The sequence below is a fragment of the Sapajus apella genome, unplaced genomic scaffold (genome assembly GCF_009761245.1).
Source record: "Sapajus apella isolate SASKATOON/1434 unplaced genomic scaffold, GSC_monkey_1.0 scaffold122, whole genome shotgun sequence".
NCBI lineage: Eukaryota > Metazoa > Chordata > Mammalia > Primates > Cebidae > Sapajus > Sapajus apella.
The window spans coordinates 7,168,729-7,185,442 of NW_022437062.1; the positions used below are offsets into that span (position 1 = coordinate 7,168,729).

General features: G+C 43.3%; 1 protein-coding gene across 16 annotated transcripts in view; it reads left to right on the top strand.

Annotated features, from left to right (window-relative positions):
- Positions 1–16,714, top strand: part of RYR3 (ryanodine receptor 3) — a 553,391-nt gene that overhangs the window by 409,782 nt on the left and 126,895 nt on the right. For all 16 annotated transcript variants that reach the window (XR_004263777.1, XM_032261324.1, XM_032261337.1 and 13 more), the window contains 5 exons: positions 4,318–4,438; positions 6,800–6,969; positions 9,340–9,560; positions 14,230–14,320; positions 16,467–16,607. Coding sequence is in view for 15 of the 16 variants with exons in the window: in XM_032261324.1 (XP_032117215.1) it covers positions 4,318–4,438; positions 6,800–6,969; positions 9,340–9,560; positions 14,230–14,320; positions 16,467–16,607 (744 nt within the window). In the remaining variant the exon portion in view is untranslated. The remainder of the gene's footprint in view (positions 1–4,317; positions 4,439–6,799; positions 6,970–9,339; positions 9,561–14,229; positions 14,321–16,466; positions 16,608–16,714) is intronic.

Below are 16,714 nucleotides of genomic sequence, written 5' to 3' on the forward strand. Positions count from 1 at the left end.
TCTCTCTCTCTCTCTCTCTCTCTCTCTCTCTCTCTCTCTCTCTCTCCATCTGCTTTGTAAATTTTCCTCCTTCCCTTTATTTAGAGTCTGTGTGTATCTTTGCATGTGAGATAGGCCTCCTGAACACAGTATACTGATGGGTCTTGACTGTTCATCCAGTTTGCCAGTCTGTGTCTTTTGATTGGGGCATTTAGCCCATTTACATTTAAGGTTAATGTTGTTATGTGTGAATTTGATCCTGCCATTTTGATGCTAGCTGGTTGTTTTGCCTGTTGGTTTATGCAGTTTCTTCATAATGTCGATGGTCTTTATAATTTGGTATGTTTTTGCAGTGGCTGGTACTGGTTATTCCTTTCCATGTTTAGTGCTTCCTGCAGGAGCTCTTGTAAAGCAGGCCTGGTGGTGACAAAGTCTCTCAGCAGTTGCTTGTCCATAAAGTATTTTAATTCTTCTTTGCTTATGAAGCTTAGTTTGTCTGGATAAGAAATTCTGGGTTGAAAATTGTTTTCTTTAAGGATGTTGAATATTGGTCCCCACTCTCCTCTGGCTTACAGGGTTTCTGCAGATAGGTCCACTGTGAGTCTGATGGGCTTCCCTTTGTGGGTAACCCGACCTTTCTCTCTGGCTGCCCTTCCTTCATTTCAACTGTGGTGAATCTGATGATTACGTGTCTTGGGTTTGCTCTGCTGGAGGAATATTTTTGTGGTGTTCTCTGTATTTCCTGAATTTGAATGTTGGCCCGCCTTGCTAGGTTGGGGAAGTTCTCCTGGATAATATCCTGAAGAGTGTTTTCCAACTAGGTTTTATTCTCCCCATCACTTTCAGGTACTCTGATCAAACATAGATTTGGTCTTTTCACATAATCCCATATTTCTTGGATGCTTTGTTCATTCCTTTTCACCCTATTTTTCTCTAATCTTACCTTCTTGCTTTATTTCATTGAGCTTATTTTCAATCTCTGATATCCTTTCTTCTGCTTGATTGATTGAGCTATTGAAACTTATGTGTGCTTCTCGAAGTTCTTGTGCTGTGTTTTTCATCAGATTGTTTATGTTCTTCTCTATGCTGGTTATTCTAGTTAGCATGTCGTCTAACCTTATTTCAAGGTTCATAGTTTCCTTGCATTGGGTTAAAACATGCTCCTTTAGCTCAGAGAAGTTTGTTACCTCCCACCTTCTGAAGCCTACTTCTGTCACTGTGTCAAACTCATTCTCCATCCAGTTTTGTTCCCCTGCTGGTAAGGAATTGTGATTCCTTGGAGGAGAAAGGTGTTCTGGTTTTTGGAAATATCATCCTTTTTGTGCTGGTTTCTTCCCATCTTTGTGGATTTTTCTATCTTTGGTCTTTGAAGTTGGTGAGTTTTGAGTGGGGTCTCTGAATGGATGCCCTTTCTGTTTATGTTGGAACTCTTTCTTGCTGTTCTTTAGTTTTTCTTCTAACAAGCCCCTCTTCTGCAGGTCTGCTGGAGTTTGCTAGAGGTCTACTCCAGACCTTGCATGCCTGAAAATCACCCACAGGGTCTGCAGAACAGCAAAAATAGCTGCCTGTTTCTTCCTCTGGTAGCTTCATCCCAGAAGGGTACCTGCCAGATGCCAGCCAGAGCTCTGCTGACTGACGTGACTCCGAGTCAGGATACAGGGGGATGAGGGAGCCACTGGAGGAGTCAGTCTGTGCCTTATCAGAGCTCAAGTGCTGTCCTGGGATATCCATTGCACCCTTCAGAGCTGCCAGGCAGGGATGTTTAAGTCTGCTGATGCTGAACCCATAACTGCCCCTTTTCCCAGGTGCTCTGTCCCAGGAAGGTGGAGACTTTATTTATAAGTTCCTAATGGGCTGCTGCCTTTTTTCAGAGATGCTCTGCCCAGCAAGAAGGGAGCCTAGTCACAGTCTGCCTGCAGAGGCCTTCCTGAGCTGCTGTGGGCTCCATCCAGTCACTGTGTAAATTTACACAGGTGAGGTTAAAACTGCCTAACCGAGCCTCAGCAATGGCAGATGCACCTCCCCCCAGTGGATCTTAGCTTACTGGTGTTCATGGGGGTGGGACCCGTTGAGCCAGATCGCTTGGCTCCCTGGCTTCATCTCCCTTTTTCAGGGGAATGAGCGGTTCTGTCTCACTGGCATTCCAGGCTCCACTGGGATATGAGAAAAAAAAAATTCCTGTGGCTAAAGCAGCCACCCAATTTTGTGCTGGAAACCCAGAGCGCTGGTGTTGTAGGTACTGGAGATCATCTCCTAGTCTGTGGATTGTTAAGACTGTGGGAAAAGCACAGTATCTGAGCCAGAGTGCCAGAGTGTCAGAAAAAGTCCCTAATGGTTTCTCTTTGCTAGGAGAGGGAATTCTCCGGCCCCTTGTGCTTCTCGGGTGAGGCGATGCCTCTTTGGGCTGCCTTGACTCACCCTCATTGGGCTGCACCCACTGTCTAACCAGTCCCAGTGAGATGAACCTGGTCCCTCAGTTGGAAATGTGGAGATCACTGGCCTTCTGCATTGTTCTCGCTGGGAACTGTGGATCGGAGCTGTTGCTATTCAGCCGTCTTGCTGGAAATCCCCAAGAACAGTTTTGAGAAGCCTGCCCCAAGAACACTATAGATTTCCAGAATCTCATTTCTTCCTCTGTCTCTTGCATTTGCTAACTTGCCTTTTTCTAGGTCTCTTTTAGCTTATTTCAAAAGTAGTTTCTACTTCTGATACCTGCCTCTGCTGCTTTCTAGGGAGGGACTCCTGGCTAGATCCTTGTCTTGTGTGATTTCTCCATGGCACTGGTTGAGCATATCCCCTACACACTTTGTTTCAAAAGCCTCCTAGAATTATGTTTTGACATGCCTCAATTTGGACAAAATGAGAGTGTCTCGATTCTGGATCATGGCCATCAGGATGCTCCATGTGGAAAATCCCTTTCCTGATGACTGTGGCGTTAGGCCCCAGGAACGCAGACTCTTCTTGTGGATGGCGTTTGATTTTTCCCCCAGAGATAGAGCTTTGCAAACATCACAAAAGGATAGTTTTATGAGATGTCTTCTGTTTTATGAGATGTCTTCTCAGACTTAGTTTTGAGCTAAAAAGTATGATCTTTTCCTTTCCTTTTTCACCTCTGCTGAGGGCTAAAAGACTAAGCCTTATTTTTTATAAGGCCTGACATCCTAAGAGAGGAAATAGCTGCTTTCCATATGAAAAGCAACTCTAAATCTTGATAAGGCTGATCTGAATTCCTAGGATTCCAGTTCCTCGTTTGGTAAATGAGCCTCACCCACGTAGGCCTGTCTTTCCATTTCTGTGCCTTTACGCAAATGCAGGAAACTTGGAGCCCAGAAAACGCTAGGGTGTTGTACAGTCTTGGTGGGGGTGGGGAGGATCAGGGACCCCTGTGTGTTCACACTCCTGTGTGTTCACACCCATCTGGGGTGCCCCTTCTTCCTTCCTTACTGCCTCTCTGCTCCAATACCTGACACATACACATGCACACAGCACTTCTCAGGACCCCTCCTATGGGTCCCCCTCTATCAGTGGTGAGGGAAAGATGCCATCATCACCAATCACCTCTTTTCTACCCTTGGGGATGGAGGTGGCACCAGGGTTGGGGGGAAAGCAGGCCTTCTCCTTTCCCTGGTGGCACCAAGCATTGTGTCTGAGCCTACCATCCAGCCCACCTAGGGAAGGTGTGACCCTGAGCTATGACATTTACTTCCGAGCTGAACACCTGCTACACCTCACCAGAGACTGCGTGTGAAGGGGGATATGCATGCACACCATTGTACGTGCTGGGTTGGCCCGTCACTGTCAGGGTGGATCAGGCTGTTCATGCCGGGATAACTCCACTGAGCCCTTCAAGTTCTGTCGTTCTCTACACCCTTCTTGCCCACTTCTCATCCCCCACATTAATCAGACTCTTTGAAATTGAAATTCATAAGCCATTTCTACATTTCACAGAATTCTAGAGTCTGCCATTGTGGCCATAGTGTCAACATATCTATCATGGCCACTGGCACTCCTGGCAGTGTAGTCACACTGAGAAGCCACCAGCAGGCCATGAACTTATTCTTGGGACCTGATACCACAACCTCATGGCCACTTTAACAACTGCAAAGGAATCGAGCAACCTCTTTAGTCAGTTACTTCTCAGTAGCTCCTTTTCTGGAAAATCAAGAGACCACTCTCCTCTTTCCCTGTGGCCACAGGTGTCTGTAGCAATTAGAGAAACATAGAAATGTGCCCCTGCCCTTAAGTCATTTTACTGCCAGAGGTTTGAAGGTGGGTGGGGCAAGGTGTGGGAACCTCACTTATCTAATCTCATTCTCGACCCTATTTTCTATTTTCCAGCTCATCCAGACAGGAAAGGGGGAAGCCATCCGCATCAGGTCCATCCTGCGCTCCCTGGTCCCCACAGAAGACCTGGTTGGGATCATCAGTATCCCCTTGAAACTGCCCTCCCTCAACAAAGGTAAGGGCAGTGACTGCAGGCTGAAGCAGCGGTCTCCCAGCAGCCACTGGCTCGAGCAGGACTCTGCCCCCAGCACAGCCACCCCCAGGTCCTGAATGCAGGGCAGGCTGCACAGGGCAAGTGTCTCGCTCTTTTTCCTGTGATGAGTTTTCTCTGAGCTCTAGCCAGCTGCTCTCTTGTCTCCTGAAGAAAAAATCTCAAAACAATAAATTGATTACTAATTTTTAGCATTTGCCCATTTCTGTGGTATAAACATTCTCAACATGGTCAGTCTCAAGCCACCAATGTAATGTTACTGAACACAGAGTTGGGAGGAGAATGGACATAGCACATCATTATATTGTATTCCCAATACCCAGATACAATTGATGCAAAAAATCTCAAGAGTATAATTCACAGTGAAATAATTAGGAAGTAATGACTTCAATCTGTTCTCTCATCTGTGCCAAGACAGTTGTACCCTGTGTCCCACAGGTACAGACAGACTTCACTGTCCTCCTACAAGCATGCCAGCCCTCTGAGGGAGGCTGATGGACTGGAGCAAGTGAAAGCTCTCACCACGACCTCCCTTCTTCTTTGCCCCTGGGTCCCCCAGCTTGTGTAGGCAGTTGGGGCACAGACAGACGGGTCCCCCACAGCCTCTCTTCAGCCACAGTTGCACGCCTCATGGCTGAGGATCATAAAGTGTTTTCCCCCAATGCTACCTGTGACATTTGACATCAGTCAGTGTTATCTTTGCAAAAGTCACACTCTCCCCTAAGTGTTATTTCTCTGAGTCGCCCCACCCATTATCCAGGCAAACGGAGGAATTGAAAAGTATGATTCCAACTGTTGCCATGTTTCCCAAACTGATATTCTATGAAAGGTTTTTGTAGGAGATATTAATAGGTATACCTATCAGTAAGGGGCCTGGGATCAAATAAATTTAGGACATGCTGTGGAATGCATCACATTTTTATAATATTATGAAATACATCACATTTTTATAAGCACAGTAAAACGATAACATCTCTGAGAAAACTTAGGATAATGAAAATAGACGTTGAACTCAGTGTTTCCCAAACACAAAACACTAATTCATATCCTACCACACCAGGCATGTGTGAGAGAGGAAGTCAGCCTCAGCCATTCAGTCCCAGCTCTGCCTGGTACAAGTCTGGAAGGTCCCTTCTCTCTGGCTCTCCCGGAGCCTGATGCTGATTCTTGGGCAGGATGAGGGTCCGTGCTGGCTGGGACTTAATCTTTGTGCCTCTCAGGGTTCTTTATGGAGTCTCACACCTTTCCAGTACAGTATTTAAATAATCTGTGGCTACAGTGTGTTCCTTTGGGGGCCTTCTTTCCTAGTTTTTAGTGTAATCAAAACAGGGAGAGGAAAGATTGTTTTCTATCCTCATTTGAAATCTTGTCTTATCCTCAGGTCAAGCAGCTTTTATTTTCTTCATAGTGTTCCCACACTTCACCTTTAAACCTCTTGATTAAGATTAGAATTCTTGGATGACCTGATCTACGTTTCACCTAAATCAGACAATGTTTCCAAATACCGTAAGAATATGTCCTCCAAGTTTGTTCTATTTATGATGTCATAACCACAGACATGACATTCAATTTAATCTGCCTTCATTAATGTGTTCTCCCTCACTTATGTTTCAAATCAACAAAGCAATAAATCAACTCCTGATTCCTAGCATTTGCCCATTTCTGTGGTATAAGTATTCCCACGATGACCAATTTCAAGCTACGAATGTGTTGTCACTGAACACAGAGTTGGGAAGAGAATGGACGTGGCACACGATGATATTGTATTCCTGACGTACAAACACAATTGATGAAGAAACTCTCAAGAGCATAGCGCACGTGAAATCATTAGGAAATAATGAGTTCTAGTATTTATTACCTTTTTAAATATTTACTTAATTGTAAATTCTAATTTTTAATAATGAGCATGTTTAACAACTGGCTAGAATTTTAACAATTGGATTTTCAACAAAGTACAAGCTGCCTTCAGCACAACACTATACAGGTTGAGTATTCATTATCCTAACTGCTTGGGACTAGAAGTATGTTGGATTTTGGGGGGATTTTGGAATATTTGCACTATACTTACCAGTTGTGTATCTCAAATCTGAAAATCCAAAATACTCTGATGAGCATTTCCATTGAGCATCATGTTGGTGCCTAAAAAGTTCAGATATTGGTGCATTTCAGATTTCAGATTTTTGGATTCGAGATGCTCAACCTGTATTTTTCCAAAATTCCTGTTCCTTATAAGGAGAACAAGCTATAGACAGACAAGCTCTGTGTTACCTTTTGAGACTTTGGAGATAGAAAAAAGGGAAATCACATTTTCTATGTGTCTTTCAGATGGGTCGGTCAGTGAGCCAGATATGGCGGCCAACTTCTGCCCTGACCACAAGGCACCTATGGTGCTGTTCTTGGACCGTGTTTATGGCATTAAGGATCAAACTTTTCTGCTCCACTTGCTGGAGGTTGGATTTTTACCTGACCTAAGAGCCTCTGCCTCTCTAGATACAGTAAGTTGCAAAAATAACAAAAATTATTTTTCCCATCATTGTAAAATTGGTAACATTGAACTTAGAAGCAAATAATTTTTATTTACCCACCAAGTACATTTTAATAGCTTACTTTAGAGGGTGATAAAATGGAGGCGCTATGAAATGGAAGATCTTAATTTACTGGGCCAGAGTCTTAGATGTAGGTACATTTCCCCTCAAATCCAACTCCCTCAATTGCAGAGTTTTTCAGCCTTGGCAGTATTTGTTGTAAGGAGCTACCCTGTGCATTGTAGAATGTTGAGCAACATCCCTGGCCTCTACCCACTAGATATTAGTAGCACCCCAGCTCACCCCAAATGCCTGCCAAAACCAGTTTCAGTTATCACCAGATGTCCCCTGGGGGATAAAAGCACCCTCAGGTGAGAACCATGTCTCTATAGCTTTTGAAAAAGGCTGGCTGGCCACATTATAGGCTGATGTTACTCTTCCCACTCTGACTCCTTAGTTTCATGTACTGACCCCCAGGATGGATAGGTCTGAAGCCAAGGGCATGAAAAAGGCCAGTACAAGAGGACAAGGGCAAATATGTCTGGAACTCAAGGGTGAGATAAATAAGGTAATTCACCTTCCACAGACATCAAGAGAGGCCCCTAGAATTACAGAGCTCAGATACCAGGTGCCACAAGTCAAAACTAAGCAGAGAAAAGGTACACCAGGAGTCCTAGGTCCAAGGAGAAAAGACAGACTAGATCAGCGTGTCTAAACAACATCTTGCCAGTTTAAGGTTGTTTTTAGTTAAAAGGTTTCTCAAAGGCTCCACCTGGTGTCCAACAGAGATAGAAATTGGACCTCTGTGATGGGTTGTCAGTGGCAAATACCTTAACTTGGGTAGATTCCACATGCACAGGTCACCCAGAAATGGAAAGAAATATGAGCCCCAACCTGAATGGGAGCTGCATTTGCATCTGTGGCGTGGAGATGATAAATGGTGCATATGACAGTGTTAGGGCGTACAATTCCTTTGAATAATTAAAACAATGCTGCTGCCACTGCTGTTGGTTTGAACTGCTCTATAAATTTTTTGGTTTTAAAAAAAAATACTTTTCTTAAATCACAGGACTTCCCCGAGCTTCCTAATCAAATTATTTAATGTTTGTATAAATCAAATAAACAGCAAATGCCATGCTGGTATCTGGTGTTCAATCACTCGTTTGTCCAAACACTATCTACAACAAAAAGGTGTTACATTCTGGTCCGTAACACACAGACATTCATGCATTCTCTTTTGAAAACTTGTAATCGTCTGCAATCAAAGCTCTGTCCTTTCTCATTTTAACTCTGTATGTTAAAGTGACAAATGTGAAAGATTAGCTGTTTCTCTCAGCAGGATTACTGAAGTTTCTAGGAGACAAACTTGATAATTTAGATAATTTATAGGAATAATGAGAAATGTATATAGTTCAAAGAAAATGGTTTCTCAAATCCTAAGTTGTAAAAAAAAAAAAAAAAGTGTGTTACAGATAGAATGACTGCAGTATCACAAGAAATGGGAATATTTCATCTCTTTGGATCTCAGGGTTTCTTTTGAAGTTCTACAGTTTTCAAAGATGGTAGTAAAGCGTGCTTTGGCTGTATTGAGTGTCACCAAATGGATTTTCCTTGTATTCAACTTGTCCATCTAAACGTACACAAAAGAACATTATGAGCAAGAATTATGCTAGAGTTTTATAGAAGGTCCCAAGTTTCTGTTCCTTTTACACATTGCTCATGCAGAGAGCCAGGTTCCCTTCAGTGAGGTCTGCTGTCATGTCAGTATTGATTGTGAATTGCTCACGGTGCTCACAAATGAACAGAAAGGAGTCAGAGTTCCACTTTGTCTTTCACAAAACTGATGAAACTGAGAAACTCCTTGGCCTATAACCATTCACTAATCTTACAGTCATAAGATGACAGTGTGTGAGTCCTGAGGAGGTGAGAAAAGAGAGCTAAAACCAGAATAATAATGCAGTAGTCTGGCAGCTGGATTTCACAGGCATCGAAATGCTGGGTTAGACTGGCCATCAGCTGATTTTAATGAGTTCAAAATTCTTTTGAAGGGAACGGATATTTATAGGATCATTTGGGAGGACGGAGCCAGCCAGCCTGTTATTGGTTTTTTCCTGTCTTCTTGTTGTTGTTGTTGTTCTTTCTTTTAGCTTTTTTTTTTTTTCGTTGAAAATGCACAAAGAAAAATAGAACTGCTGATAAGGTAGAAAGTTGTTCACCTCCTTGCTATGCATCGTAAACGTGTATGAGCTCCCACAACTCGCGACATGAGAACTCGGTGCAGAGCCAGCTTTGCTCTGTTCCTCAGGGCAGTTAACCTGTGTCACAATCTTCTTTCTGTAGGTTTCCCTAAGCACCACAGAGGCTGCGCTCGCACTCAATAGGTATATATGTTCTGCTGTGCTCCCGCTCCTCACAAGATGTGCCCCGCTCTTTGCCGGAACAGAACACTGCACCTCTCTTATTGATTCTACCCTGCAGACAATATACAGGCTTTCCAAGGGACGTTCCCTCACCAAAGCACAAAGGGACACTATAGAAGAATGTCTGCTTGCCATTTGCAAGTAAGTACACATCCTATGTTGTTACTTCTGTGTATGCATCCAGGTCACCTGCATTTAACTATGTAATCTGAAAACTGGTGGTCCAGTCTAAGAAAGCTTCTAGGCCTTTGTCATACACCAGCCCTCCCAGCATGTCATCGGATGTGCTCGGCTCCCATATTTCCCACAGGCTCTTCCTTGACGCTCATCTTTCCCTTTGGGGAAGGGAGAAGGCACAGCTCAGGCTTTACCCCCTATGGTTGATAGACCCGAAGACTATTTCAGGCCTAGAGTGTTCAAATTAAGGGTTGTCTTCCTTCTCAAGATAAAGCCAGACGCAGATGTGTCTGTCCTCTACCTGAGCACATCTTACATAAAAGCCAGACTTTGAGTGTGAATCAAAGCGACCTATCTCTTGACCTCCCAAGACCAGCAGCAAATAAAAGAAAAAAATCTCCAGTCACAGTGGGAAATTAAGGGCAATAATTTTTACAACTGTAGAAGGGCATCAGAGCCAGCTGAGGGTAAAAGGTAAAGTCACTCCCAGAGCCTTGGGTCCTCAGGAATCAGAGTCAAGTCTGGTGGAATAAAGAAAGACAACCTTTCAACAGCAGGTCCTAGCAGCACAGGCCAGGACTGTGATCTGCTATTTTCAGCCAGTGTTTTTCCTTCTCAGCTGCATATCAGAAATACCTGAAGAGTTATGAAATAACTCAGTGCCCAAGCCACACCCCAGCCCAAAAAGTCAAAACTGTTAGGGATGGGACCCAGGATTCCAGCCTTTGAAGCTTCCCAGGTGATTCCAATATGCAGTCAAGGTTAGGAATCACTGCTGTAGGTCACCCTGGAGAGAGGATCGACAGCCTTCCCCTTTAGGGGCCAGCTGAGAATGGCCTTCATTTCTTACTGAATGAGTCCTGCTCTAATCACAGAAGAAATTACTATGCATTGGGGAGCTAGGGCTACCTAGAAAAAAAACTCATCAGTCCTCACATCGATGTGAGTAGAACATCACACCAAAAGGTAATCTTGGCAATGAGGTAGCCCTACACACAGATCAGAATGGCCCAAATCCAGAACACTGACAACACCACATGCTGGCAAGGATGTGGAACAACCAGGAACTCTCATTCATTGCTGGTGGGAGTGAAAATGGCACAGCCACTTCGGAGGGTAGTTTGGCAGTTTCTTACAAAACTAAACATGCTCTTACCATGTGATTCAACTGTCTTACTCCTGGGTTTTTACCCAGATGAGTTGGAAAACTTCTGTCCACACAAAAACCTGTACCCAGATGCTTGCAGCCGCTTTATTCATAATTGCCAAAACTTGGGAGCAATCAAGATTTTTTTTAAGTGGGCAAATGGATAAACTGTGGTACATCAAACCATGGAATATTATTCAGTGCTAAAAAGAAATGAGTTATCCAGCCATGAAAATACATAGAGGAACCTTAAACCCATGTTACTAAGCACGAGAAGTCAATCCAAAAAGGCTACATGCTGTATGATTCCAACTATATGGCTTTCTGGAAAAGGTAAAGCTAAGAAAACAGTGAAAAGATCAGTGGTTTCAGGGGGAGGGAGAGATGAACAAGTTGAGCACAGAGGATTTTTTTTTTTTTTTGCATTTTAGGTTTTGGGGTACATGTGAAGAACATGCAAGATTGTTGCATAGGTACACACGTGGCAGTGTGATTTGCTGCTTTCCTCCCCTTCACCTATATCTGGCATGTCTCCCCATGCTATCTCTCCCCAACTCTCCACCCCCTGCTGTCCCCACCCCATTTTCCCCCAACTGACCCCAGTGTGTAGTGCTCCTCTCCCTGTGTCCATGTGTTCTCATTGTTCACCCACCTATGAGTGAGAACATGTGGTGTTTGATTTTCTGCTCTTGTGTCAGTTTGCTGAGAATGATGGTTTCCAGTTTCATCCACGTCCCTACAAAGGACACGAGCTCATCATTTTTGATGGCTGCATAATATTCCATGGTGTATATGTGCCACATTTTCCCTGTCCAATCTATCATTGATGGGCATTTGGGTTGGTTCCAGGTGTTTGCTGTTGTAAACAGTGCTGCAGTGAACATTCGTGGAGCACAGAGGATTTTTAGGGCAGCAGAAACAGTATAAGGGTGGATGTATGTCATTAAATACTTGTCCAGACCGATAGAACGTGCAACACCAAAAGAGAACCTTAATGTAAATTATGGAATTTGGGTGATAACATACAAGTTTATCAGTTGTCACAAATGTACCACTGCTGAGGGATAATGATAATGGGGAAGGCTGCACCTGTATGGGGCGGGGATATATGAGAACTCTCAGGACCCTTCTCAGTTTTGCTGTGAACCTAAAACTGCTCTGAAAAATAACATTTGTTACCAAAAAGCTTTAAAATGTTTTAAAAAGGATAACCTCATTCTTACATTTCAAATATAACAGTGATCACTATGTTTAAAATACTTACTAAAAGTAACATGTATCTGTTGTCTTTGTATCTTCTAAGGCCTCTAGGCTTTAACTGCTTTATGATACAGGCTGTGTCATTACCTAGTAGTATTATCTTGGGGTGGGGAGTAAAGGCTGGATGATGGGAAGGAGGCCTTGACCCAGGCCCCAAAAAGGGTTTTCTCCCAAAGAGCTCCTTCCAAAACCAGGCCCTGTGTTATGATACTGTTTCACTCACCATTGGGTTTCTATGATAACTGGCAGACAATTATGCTAATTAGAATATTATTGATCTTTCAAGAGAGATAAATTTCAGTGGACACACCAGTTAACCTCTAGGAATTAAGAAGATACCTGGGTTTTGCACCTTGCCACTTCAAAAGGAAGATTAATGCCCCGTTAGTTGTTTTTACAAGCCTCTATTTTCTTCTCAATAGTAGAAAATGGAATAAATAATGAGTTTACACAAAAAGAAATCTTTTCTATCAGCTTTAATCTGTAATTGGCTGGCAATGCATCAATAGTAGCTGCAGATCTCCTTCTACCTTTTGCTGGAGCTGACCTCCAGGTGTATTTTAGAAACCACATCAACCAAGGAGCCCTACCTCCCAGCATGAGCCATTTCCTAATAACAAAGTCACTCTGGTGAGATGAATTTGAGCTGCAAATACTTTTAAAGAATCAGACTTTGGAGAAATTCGATTTATTTATTTATTTAGAGACAGAGTTTTGCTCTTGTTGCCCAAGCTGGAGTGCAATGGCGCAATCTCGGCTCACTGCAACTTCTGCCTCACAGATTCAAGTGATTATCCTGCCTCAGCCTCCTTAGTAGCTGGGACTACCGGCATGCAGCAGCTAATTTTTGTATTTTTAGTAGAAACAGCGTTTCACCGTGTGAGCCAAGCTGGTCTCGAACTCCTGACCTCAGATGATCTGCCTGCCTCAGCCTCCCAAAGTGCTGGGATTGCAGGCATGAGCCATGGCGCCAGGCTGAGAAATTACAATTTTACATCAAACAAAAAGTAGAGTTCACAGCCCTATTAAGGTACTTTTAGAGTTTTTCTTCTTGACCACTTGAGCTCTAGGTGTAGTAGGCAAACTGATACTTAACTAGATTTTTTCATTGTTTATTTTAATAAGTCAGGAATTTGTAGAATTACGGATTGATTACACTCTTTGATGGTACTCAAGTTGGTGAATCTTAGGTGATAATTGCTAATAGGTGAACAGTAATGTGAAACATTCAGTGATTTTTGCATTCTCATTGTTAGATTCAGAGACAAGGCTACTTACTCACTGTATATTTTCACCCCAGGGCTTTTTATCCTACGGCCAGCTCCAGAAACAGTTGTGAAGCAGATGACTTTTGTTCTCCATCTGCACACATCCTTCCTTTGGAGATGCTCCAAGGATTTCTTCCCTGGCATTCTGACATTTAACAAAGGAATGTTAGCTTTCCCTCTGTAGCTACTTAGGCAGTAGTGGAAAAAATTCAGGGATTCATGAGCTGAACTTATATATTATGTGTGTACCCCTTTCTCTGCAGAAAACCACAGGTTCCACAAGGTTTTTATTTTAAAGTTTGGCAATGTAAAAAAGCTAAGTCAGTGTTGCTTACCTCTCCTTTCTCTACTCAAAATTTATTTGTGCCATGAACTCTGTAATTTGATAGATTATTCTTTAATTAGTTACTGGATTTGCCTATCAGTGGAGTTGTTTTGAGGAGAAAACCTTACCCGAACCAAATGATTCCAGTAGTGAGAACTTCATGGACCAGATTGTAAGGCAGAGGGCTTTAAAATTCTCTTCAAATCACACCAGTAGGTGGCCTCAGATTCCACCTGTGCAGCTGCTCCACTCCAGTTTCTCCCTCTGCAGAGTTCAGCAGCCCTTAGAGACGACTATGGAATTCACTGCACCTTCTTTCTGTTATATTCTTTGCACATAGTCAGTGAATATATTTTGAGTACGTATAGATCCCAGAACATTTTATCACATAACAATTGGAATTCCACCTTGCGTATCCCAATTCATTAGCACTCTTGTTCTGAATTTTAACTGTACTCAGTTTTAAAGTGTTTTATCATCTCTTGTTTATCTAAGATCTTGGGTATTAGTAGCCAGTCGTTTTGCGACTTGGCTGTAATATATGCGTCTTGTTGAGTGTTTCTTTCATTCCTCCTTTATTATTTCCCTTATTTTTTCATTCTGTTTTTCTATGTTTCTGATTTCATGCTGCAGCCACTTGAGGCCTTCCATGTTACAGCAGCTCCTGCGACGCCTCGTTTTTGATGTGCCACAACTCAATGAATACTGCAAAATGCCTCTCAAGGTAAACATCACTGTTGTTACAGAAATACAGTCTATTGCACAGGAAACTTGCATTCTAATAATGTGATGTCTTCACAGTTTGGAGGTAAAATTACATGCTAAATGGATTTTACTCCCTTAAATTGATGGTTAGCTAACAAGATACATCCCAAAACCAAGTCTTTTCTTGAATGTCAAGGTTGAATAAAATTGCTCTGATTTTCTTTAACTGCTTTCCACTGACTACTTGATATTTAGCCGCAGTTAGTATGGGGACTTAGATTTTGTGCTTTCCCGCTATAATTAGGTTTCAGAATGTGTTCCTCTCAAAAAAGCTTTGAAGTGCATGTGGTTTTTCATTAAATGGATTAAAGTGTCCCTTTTCTATTCCATGCTGTTTTGTGCTTTTCTTCTTTGTAAGAAATTTTTTTTTTTTTCCCCCTTTTTTTTTTTTTTTTTTTTTAATGAGATGGAGTCTTGCTCTGTCACCCAGGCTGAAATGCAGTAGTGTGATCTTAGCTCACTACAACCTCCACCTCCCAGGTTCAAGCAGTTCTCCTGCCTCAGCCTCCAGAGAAGCTGGGACTACAGGAACATGCCACCACGCCCGGCTAATTTTGTTTTTTGTTTTGTTTTTGTTTTTGTTTTGTTTTTAGTAGAAACAGGGTTTCACCATGTTGGCCAGGCTGGTCTCAAACTCCTGAGCTCAAGTGATCCTCCCGCCTCAGCCTCCCAAGGTGCTGAGATTACAGGTGTGAGCCACTGCACCTGGCTGTCTTTCTTAATTAAAAACCCACAGACCCCTCTCTCTTGCCAATAAAAAAAGAACCAAAGACCCCTCTCTTTCAGTGACCCCTTGGTCTCACTCTCTGACCCACACTTGAGTGCAGTGGCACAGCCGCAGCTTACTACAGCCCTGAGCTCAAGCAACCCCACTTCCTCAGTTTCCCAAAGTGCTGGGATTACAGCAGGTGTGAACCACCATGGCTGGCCTTCCCTTTTTTTATTGCCTTTTTTCTGGTTTTCTCATAATTTACAACTATTTTCTCACTAGAGGCATCTGGACCTGGTGAGAGGGGGCCCGCATCAGCCACCCACCCACGCACACCATCGTTTTACCCTTCATCGCTGAGGCACTTGCCATATTCCCGTATGCAAAAGTGTTAGCAATGGCTGGCCACACCTGAAAATCCTACCTAATGCTTTTCACAGCACTTTTCCTTATAGTCCAAGCAAGTATTTCAGAAAGCATTCTACTGGGATACCCAGAATTCTCAGAGGCCTTTAGTTCAATCCCCTGTCTCCATACCAGGCAGAAAACACTTTATGTGTTATCAGAGATTCTACAGCCCTCCAAGGACTAATTCTTCTCTCTAGCAACCCCATTTTTAATGTCAAAAAAAATACTTCAACTGAAAACCATAGTGTGCACAGCTTAATTTGATATTGCTTCCTCTGAAATCCTTTGCCGCCAGCTGGATGCTGGCTTTGAAGAGACATTATTGGTAATACTGAATAAGCTCACTTTTACCGCTCATATCAGTGGGATTTTTCTTAGAGGACGTGGATCACACCTGCTGGTATGGAAACCTCACTGGTATACTTCCGCCCTCTACTGGCAAGATGTGAAACCACTGTCAAATCAGCAGGCTGTGATAAAGACAGTGTGGAGGGAGGAACCCAGGGGGCAGGGGCAAGAAAACAACGGGTAGTAATTGATGTAGAGAAAATCTTCAGACCCACAACTTGCTGCCCGCTGTCCTCTCCTCATATCGGCATTCCCCCAAGATCTTCCAGAATTACAAGCAAAGGTCCCAGAAGAAATTCTTTCCACCCCTGACTGGTTAGAACAGCACACAGTGACTACTTTCAGAAGGTGGCACTTTCTTGTTCGAAGTGGAAACAGTTCTCCATTTTCTAGTAACTGCTAGGGGCACATTAGGAGGCACAAGAATTAATCAGGTGGATCAGCTCAGGCTCAAGCTCATTAGGCAGAGAGCAGACTGTTCCCAGCGGCGCTTGAAGGGCCTCTGTAGACAGCCCAGCTGTTTCTCATGCTTCATTCTCACGGTCTCTGCTTGCTATTTTTTTCTCTCCTGCACGTTTTTGATGCCCGTGGACTTTCTCTATCCCACCCTGCCAACGCCATCCTCTTCTGAACTTGCCAGCTTCTGACGAATCACTATGAACAGTGCTGGAAGTATTACTGCCTGCCTTCAGGATGGGGGAGCTATGGGCTAGCTGTGGAAGAAGAGCTGCACCTAACAGAGAAGCTTTTCTGGGGGATTTTTGACTCTCTCTCCCATAAGGTAATGACAGTACTTTCTGAACAAAAAGAATCTCAGTGCCCAGCACCTACACATAATAACAGCCATCATCTATTTAGCTTTCCATTTGCCAGGACTTCACAAGCATA